This window comes from Condylostylus longicornis, unplaced genomic scaffold, assembly GCF_029603195.1.
Source record: "Condylostylus longicornis isolate FDR11 unplaced genomic scaffold, ASM2960319v2 ptg000062l, whole genome shotgun sequence".
Classification (NCBI taxonomy): Eukaryota; Metazoa; Arthropoda; class Insecta; order Diptera; family Dolichopodidae; genus Condylostylus; species Condylostylus longicornis.
The window spans coordinates 223,408-232,161 of record NW_026578030.1 but is presented as its reverse complement, the minus strand read 5'-3'; the positions used below and the strand labels follow the sequence as shown (position 1 = coordinate 232,161).

Sequence of the window (8,754 nt, the reverse complement as noted above, 5' to 3'; positions counted from 1 at the left end):
TTAACATAACATGGGTACGTGTTGGTAAGTTTTAATGTCTTTGGATTAATGCTTTTATAATTATATCAAGATATAAATTATATGAGATGGAAGTGCCCAGGTGACTAGTGACTTACCGACTTCTCTCTGACGAGGACGAGGCAGGACGAAAGTTGGTCCACAGGACTCACAGAGACTTTATTGAAAGTGATCCGATTCTGAGAATAAATATATAGGATGTCTGCGGACATGCGGGCAACGAAGTTGCCATTGAAGTTGTCATGCGAAGGGGTCTCTTCCAGCATGCATTAGGGATTCACCATAGAGTTGCTTGGGATGAGCTGGAACCGGATTCACGCTATTTCCAATTTCTTCACGGGTCATTGCTCAGTGAATCGGGCTCCTCCTTTTGCAGATTTTGTGACGACGGGTTTCCTAAGCGTTTGGGAACTGCTGTCCAACTCCTTTGACGATTTTTTCAGCTTTATATTTGGGACGGGGATATTATATGTAGGTGGGAGCATTGGGAGGCTACAGTAAGTCAGGAACGGCTACGGTGGCCCGGGGTTACTCCTGCTTCACTCGGTTCGCTTAAAATCTACAAATCTACAGTGAGACTAAAAATATTTTAAAGACTTGGCAATATTGAAGCTACTAATATTACTAGGTAAATGAGATCATTTATGAAATTGATTGACCAGAAAGGAGAGAGGAAGTGCCATAATGCCACAATGAAGCTTAACAAAACTATGGTGTGACGCTACAACATCACGACCTATGGAAAACAAATTAAAAGAAAGACATATATTTATTATTTTATAGCGACAAGACGGCATTTTAGAGGCTATACATTTATCGAGATTTTATATTTTCTGAGAACCTGAGGATTGTGAGTCAAACAGGTTTAGACGAACCTGTTGGTGGGCATAGAGCTAAAAATTACTCTATCTATTTAAGTATTCTAGCAAATTCAGTAACATAATTAGAATTTTATTCAAAGTTCTAAAATCCTGAGATTCTTAAAAAAATTAAAAATTTATACGCATTTTTAAAATCTGGGTAAATTGTTATTGCCCGTGATTGTATAAAAACTCTAAAATTTTCGATTATTACGCCAAAGTGACCGGTGTGTTTATTGGAGTGTTTATTGTTTTATTGTCTTGTTTAATAAAAAAATTATCAAAATTATCAAAAATTATCAAAAATTAAAAGTTTTTAAAAAAACAAAAAAAATAAAATAAAAAGTATTTTAAGTAAGTATACTTTATTAACGCTTAAACGCGGACTCCTATTCAACAGCATGACTTCCCTACCTGGACCATCAAGTGCCACAAGTGATTATCAAGATCTATATGACCGCAATTATAGAAAGTCAATAGTGTGGAAGTACTTTGGAACGAGGGGCGACTCCACTGTTTGGTGTGGGATCTGTTTGAGAGAAAAGTACTCAAAATACTGGAGAAAAAGTAGTGCTAAACCAAATTTATAAATAAAGCACCTAGTAAAATATCACTTGATAGACGTAAACGAAAATCTGCAAAGGCAAAGAGAGAAGAGATCCCTTTGCAGCAATTTTGAACGATACGACAAGCTCCAGTATATCACCAGTAGCCTTACCGCCAGAGACCCCAACGACACCGACGTTAGTCCTTCCGATACCGAGAACAACAACAAGACCGACACCGACACTGACCCTACCGACACCGAGAACAACAACAAGACCGACATCGACACCGAGAACAACAACAAGACCGACACCGACACTGACCCTACCGTCACCGAGAACAACAACAAGACCGACACCGACACTGACCCTACCGTCACCGAGAACAACAACAAGACCGACATCGACACCGAGAACAACAACAAGACTGATACCGACACTGACCCTACCGACACCGAGAACAACAACAAGACCGGCACCGAGAACAACAACAAGACCGACACCGACACCGAGAACAACAACAAGACCGACACCGACACTGACCCTACCGACACCGAGAACAACAACAAGACCGACGACGACACTGACCCTACCGACACCGAGAACAACAACAAGACCGACACCGACACTGACCCTACCGACACCGAGAACAACAACAAGACCGACACCGACACTGACCCTACCGACACCGAGAACAACAACAAGACCGGCACCGAGAACAACAACAAGACCGACACCGACACCGAGAACAACAACAAGACCGACACCGACACTGACCCTACCGACACCGAGAACAACAACAAGACCGGCACCGACACTGACCCTACCGACACCGAGAACAACAACAAGACCGACACCGACACTGACCCTACCGACACCGAGAACAACAACAAGACCGACACCGACACTGACCCTACCGACACCGAGAACAACAACAAGACCGACACCGACACTGACCCTACCGACACCGAGAACAACAACAAGACCGACACCGACACTGACCCTACCGACACCGAGAACAACAACAAGACCGACACCGACACTGACCCTACCGACACCGAGAACAACAACAAGACCGACACCGACACTGACCCTACCGACACCGAGAACAACAACAAGACCGACACCGACACTGACCCTACCGACACCGAGAACAACAACAAGACCGACACCGACACTGACCCTACCGACACCGAGAACAACAACAAGACCGACACTGACACTGACCCTACCGACACCGAGAACAACAACAAGACCGACACCGACACTGACCCTACCGACACCGAGAACAACAACAAGACCGACACTGACCCTACCGACACCGAGAACAACAACAAGACCGACACTGACACTGACCCTACCGACACCGAGAACAACAACAAGACCGACACTGACCCTACCGTCAGGGTCTACATCAGCAAGCTGGTTGCATTTCTTTCAGTTAGCTTTAGATATCGCTATTAATATCAAGCAAGAAGACGAGCTGTATGTAAAAATAAAAGTGCTGGAGACACTTTTAGCGACTTTGAACAGATATGAGGACCATAAACGTTAGTGTTTTTTTAAAATTAAAACGAGACAAAATAGAAAAATATTAATATTCCTTTGGATATGCAATCATATTACCTGAATAGACTAATTTTAGTTCCTGTTTTCTGTGTACATTACACACGTTTGTCAACGAAAAACGTTTAAAATGGAATTTAATTTATTATAAGGCATTTCCTCAATGGTATTATCGTTTAGGTTTCAGGTTTTTTTTTATTACAATTTTTCCTAATATTACAAATTTTTTTTTTTGCAAAATGCATTATGGTTTTTATAGTTTTCTTTATACATGCTACACCAAAAAAAAAAAAAAAAAGAATAATCATAAACATTTTGTTTCTTTTAAAATGAAGAATATTTATTTATGATTTTGTATAAGGGGACATTGAAACGGAAATTCCGTTCTAAATATTACGAATTGTTTCCGTTGCATAAAAATCATTTTGTTAAGGATTGTTTCTTCGTTGTTTGTTTTTTTTTTCAGGAAATAAAAAATAATATTTATTTTTTTTTTTTCGAAAAAAAAAAAATTTCAAATTCTCAAGGTATTTAAGAGAGATTTTTTTTTTCGGTATTTCATGTAATAAAAATGAATGAAGTAATATGAAGAGTTTTTTTTTTGTTGTTCTCTCTTCATATTTTTATTTTGAAATACATTATGGTTACAATCTCAGCAATTCTTATATTGCCGTTCAAAGTTTGAATTATGACTTTTGACACAAAAAAAAAATTGTATTTTGTCATACTTTATTTAAGTTTAATATGCAAAATGATGAAGACATTACTGAGCTGCTAATAAAAAAAAAATTTTTTTTTCCTCTACTGTTTTTTAATACAATTGCGACTCAAAAATGAAGATTTTATGCTCCAAATTTTCAGGTAGAAAGGTATAGGTAAATATTACAATAATAATAAAGTAAAAAAAAAAATAAAAACGTTATACTTTTTACGAGGAAATCATTCACAATATCTTGAATATACTTTTTTATGTTATATTGGATTTAGGGGTAAAGTTTAGTCGAATGAATTTATTAGGTTCTAAAATTGCAATATTATATATAAAATTTTCAGATTGTCTTCTACATAGTATTATTAGTATTATTATGGTTTGATTATTGATGTGACATAAAATATTATGAAAGCTGTATACGTGCCATAATTTAACAAAAAAAAAATATGTTTATACTAATATAAATGCAAAGTAATCCGGTAATTTAAGAGTGTTTGGAATATGGTAAAAAGATGAAAATATAGTGATATATAGATTTATGGTTTTATTAGGAGCGGTTGTATATTATGTACGTAAACACATAGCTAAACAATGAATGAAAAAGCCTAATCGGTCACAAGTATACACACTTTATTTTTATGTTAACAATAAGAGCAAACAAGTGCGGGTAATTACGAACTTTTTCTTGAAATTTTTGAATGGTAGATAGTTAGAATTTATATAAATTATAACAATAATCAGTAGTGTTTTAAATGCAAAATGTTGTTCAATTATCACAGCGGCAATTTCCAAATAAGCTGGAGCTTGCATAAAAATATTACCCAACATTATACCGATTGCGCGCAGCACCATCTTATAATTTTTATGATTAAAATATTTCGGCCCTCCTCTCCCTTTAATTATTCAACTTAAAAGAAGAAAATTTATTCAAATCTTGTAATATATTTCAAAATGTTAAAAAAATTTCTTACTTGTGTACAAATTTGAAGAGGTTCTAAATTTCAGTTTAAGTTATCGTTAAAAATTCTGAGTACTTTTTTTATCATCGTTCTGTACCATGATTGTAAAATGTCATTTGAAAGCCTAATTCCATAATGATATTCTTTAAAAGTACTATATTAATTGCATTCTTAATTCCTAATATTGGTAATGAACTAAAATCTAAGAGTTAGTATTAACCCAATTAATTTTTTTTCAATTCTTACAAGTGCACATCAAGGTTCTTTTTATAAATGTCGAATTTTATTTAATTTTCATGCGTGCATAGTTTTGTTAATAAAAAAATTCCATGTAGCTGCCTTATAAAATAGCCAGAAAAAAAAATGCAATTTTATTAAAAGATTTGTTATTCTTGTGCTTTCTTTCACTGACAAAAGAATTCAAGAGAACAATAGCTTTTTACTAAATTATTAAAATAAAATATTTCTAAAAAAAAAATAAGTTGAAAAGGAAATAAATTTGAATTTCATAATACAAAATTTTAATATTTTTAAATGGAACAGAACTATTTTTAATAAAATGTCATCTTTAGAACAACAATAAAAATGAAAATGTAGAAAAATTATGATTGCTTCAAAATTACTAAGTTGATTTGAGTATATAAGAAAGCTAAATAAGTAATAAAATATAAAAGATGATTCACTATAGCTATCACTTTCTTTACATAATATTTTAATATTTAGCATTTAATCATTCTAAAATTATAAATTTTTCTGCGGAAAATATTCAGATAAAAGTGAATATGAAGCGGAACTATGAGTAATAATATGTAAACTCACGACACGTGTTACTGACAAGTAAATGAGGCGGACAATGGAAACCTGCTAGTCTAATAAGATAACGAGAGTCGCAGGGATATCCGTAGCGTTCCGACAGCATTCAGAAGTGGTCTTGTTGGTGGAAATGTTCACGAGAGTGGCAGGGATTTGTGAAGCCTCCCCTGTGAAACCTTACCGTGAATGCAACTTTTCTAGGCTTTTACAGGCCAAATGTATTTTGGAACACGTTTCTAAAAGAATGAGCAAGAACCAAGTAAGAATGCTGAAAGTAGTCTTGTTAGACGACTGTTAATTGAAGGTTGAGCTTATGCTCAGAAAACTAGATATTGTAATTGATCGTGATGCAGGACAGAAATTGATATTAAAACAATTAAGGAATGTGGGAATATTTTACTATTATTAAATAGTACTAAAAACAAATTTTACAACATTACATGATACACAAATTTCTATACTTGCTATAATATTAGTGAACCAATTCAATACTAATTTAAAACTTATGCTAATTATCTGACCTTATTTATACCATTTAATTCGGGTATTACCTTCTGATATTTTAAAGGGACAGCTGATTACTTTGACAATTAAAAATTATTTTCTAAATAACTAGATATAATAAAATTATTGTTAAACCATTATGTAAATAATTTAGTAGTAAAAATAATTTAATTTTTTTTTTTTTATTAACTTGCACCAAATCATGTAAAGGTTTATTTAATTGATGTGGTATATGGCATTATTATAGAGATAAAATTTTTCTATATGTAAATGTATTTGCCCCCAAAACATTTTCGCTAATCTTTTAGTGCTTAGTCTATATGCATATAAATAATGAAAAATTAGTTGAATTTTCCAAACATTTACACTATATACATACATAATGTTTTGTACAAGCTCAATATAAGTATATAATGTGTTCGAGTGATGATCCAGTGTCTTAATGTAATTTGTTTTCGTACTACTATATAACTAGTGAATTTCTATACAATATAACATTCGTTTAAATTTTATTTACCACATAATTTATTTTGCAGGTGCAATAAATTTAAATAAAAATCGCTACTAGCTATTTTAATACAATTAAATGAATTGGTGTATTATAAAAATTATTTTATAAACTGAAAACAGATGTCATAACATGCCTACAAAAAAAAATTCAACAAAAAAATTAATTGAATTTTTTTATAACCGGCTTCTGTTTTAGATCAAATAAATATTTTAACACTTAATTTTAAGACCAAATAAGTTACATGAACCGGATTTATTTTGCCATTTTATTGAATAGGCGGCTTATTAGGTTTGATCAGCTTCAGACATTATTTTGAACAAAGTTCATGTTCGCCAGTAAAATTAATTTGACGAAAGCAATGGAACTAAGTTGAATTTCCATTTGGACACGCTTGCTGTTTTTATCTTAAACAACACCGTTTCATCCAATAACTATTCAAATTTGTTTTTACTAGATGTTGAAAATATTATCTTGGAAATCTTTAACTCCGTCTCCTGAACAGTTTCTTAGTGAAAAACTGAATGATAAAACTTGAGTGCTTTTTAAAATCACTGATAATTAACAGAATTGAGCGATATATGATAGAATTCTTGCAGAACCATACAGAGGAACTAGAATTAGAATAACAAATAAAGCCATGTATATTGGAACACGTAGCACTTGTGATCAAGATTAAAGACATCTGAGTCACCAAATCTGTTTAAATTTTATTAAAAATTTCAATTATTTTAAGCAATTTAATTGCTTTTAAGCTTAAATGTTTTCTATCGAAGATCAAATGTTCTGCGCTTATTTTAAGCTATTTTGGAGTAAATAGTGAATAAACTTTATATTATTACTTTAGATTGTAGATTCCAAGGGAACCGAGTCGGACAGGAGTAACCCCCCAAGCCACCGTAACCATTTTTGAGTTATTGTAGCCTCTCCACGCTCCCGCCTATAATATCCCCGTCCCAACAACAAAGCCGGAGATATCCCTAAGGCAGTTGGACAACAGTTCCCGAACACTTAGGGACCCATGTCCAAGACAATTGCGGCGCCGAAGAGCCAGTACCGGACAGTCGCAGAGAGTGTGCACGGCGGTCTCATCACCACCCCCACAAAATCCGCACATGGGGGAGACCGACTTCCTCAGCCTATACAGGTGGTACTTCACTGGGCAGTGCCCCGTGAAGAAATTCGCAATAGTGCGAACCCTTCTCCTGCTCATCCCCAGCAACTCTGCGGTGAATCTGCTGGAGCACGCCGAAAAAAACACTTTCGCATGACGACATCCTTTCGTGTCCCGCCAGTGACGGCCGCATTCCGGCGCGAGCAGGCAGGCAAGCCTGGCCCCAACGGCGTAAGAAGGCAGGCCGCCGAAAGGCAGTGGCTGCACAAAGTCAGCCCCAGATCCCCTCCGCGCCAGCCCATCAGCAATTTCGTTGCCCGCATGGCCACTATGGCCCGGCACCCAAATGAGCATCACTCTGTTTACCGATGCCAATTCCATAAGTGCAGCAAGGCAGCTCCAGACCAGCTTGGATGTAACCTGAGCTGAGCGGAGCGCCAGCAGTGCAGCCCTGCTGTCTGAGAACACATAGATGGTGCGGTTTCTATACCCCCTTTAGAAATTGATTCTCAGACAGATTTCTATTGCATGTATTTCGGCCTGGAACACTGTGCAATACGGGTCAAGGGTTGCATACACGCTTATCCGGGCGGACACCGTATACGCCCGATTTCGTTTTGGACCGTCCGCATACCACAAGCTCGAACCCGACTCAAGTATCAGGCCACCGCGATCCCACGTCCATCGATCGGGAAACAGACAGGTATCCGACATGGTTATTCTTAGAATCGGATCGCTCTTAATGAAGTCTCTGCCTCTGTGAGTCCTGTGGGCCAACTTTAGCCTTGCCCTGTCCTCGCCAGAGAAAAGTCGGTAAGTTACTAGCCGAGCTTCCTTCAATATATCGAGGTGCAGTGGCGGCAACCCGATCATCACCTCCAATGCAGCGATAGGAGCCGTCCGCATATTATACCTTTAACTTGCAATGAAATAGGAAACTGAAATTTTGGCAATATATTATCCTGGATTTTTTTTTATTCTTAACTCTTATAAAATCTTAAATTTATTATTATCTTCATTTTCCCAATTACACATTTAAAGAAACTTTCAAATTTCTACATTCTTAACTTTTTTTTTTTAAAATATGCCTTACACCACATTCATACACCTAACCTAAAATATTATATAAATATATGAGATGAAAGGATAATGGAC

The 8,754-nt window shown here is 35.7% G+C and overlaps 1 protein-coding gene across 1 annotated transcript; it reads left to right on the top strand.

The window, feature by feature from the left end:
• The first annotated feature begins 1,279 nt into the window (after nucleotides 1-1,279).
• Nucleotides 1,280-2,978, top strand: LOC129612167 (mucin-2-like). The gene is made up of 2 exons (XM_055525680.1): nucleotides 1,280-1,409; nucleotides 1,522-2,978. The coding sequence occupies exons 1-2, from the start codon at nucleotides 1,280-1,282 to the stop codon at nucleotides 2,976-2,978; spliced, it is 1,587 nt and encodes a 528-aa protein (XP_055381655.1).
• The last annotated feature ends 5,776 nt before the right edge of the window (nucleotides 2,979-8,754 follow it).

Coding starts and splice junctions, on each gene's coding strand:
- LOC129612167 (XM_055525680.1), top strand. CDS start 1,280: ATGACTTCCCTACCTGGACCATCAAGTGCCACAAGTGATTATCAAGAT. Junction 1,410..1,521: donor CACTGTTTGGTGTGGGATCT/GTTTGAGAGAAA, acceptor AAATCTGCAAAG/GCAAAGAGAGAAGAGATCCC.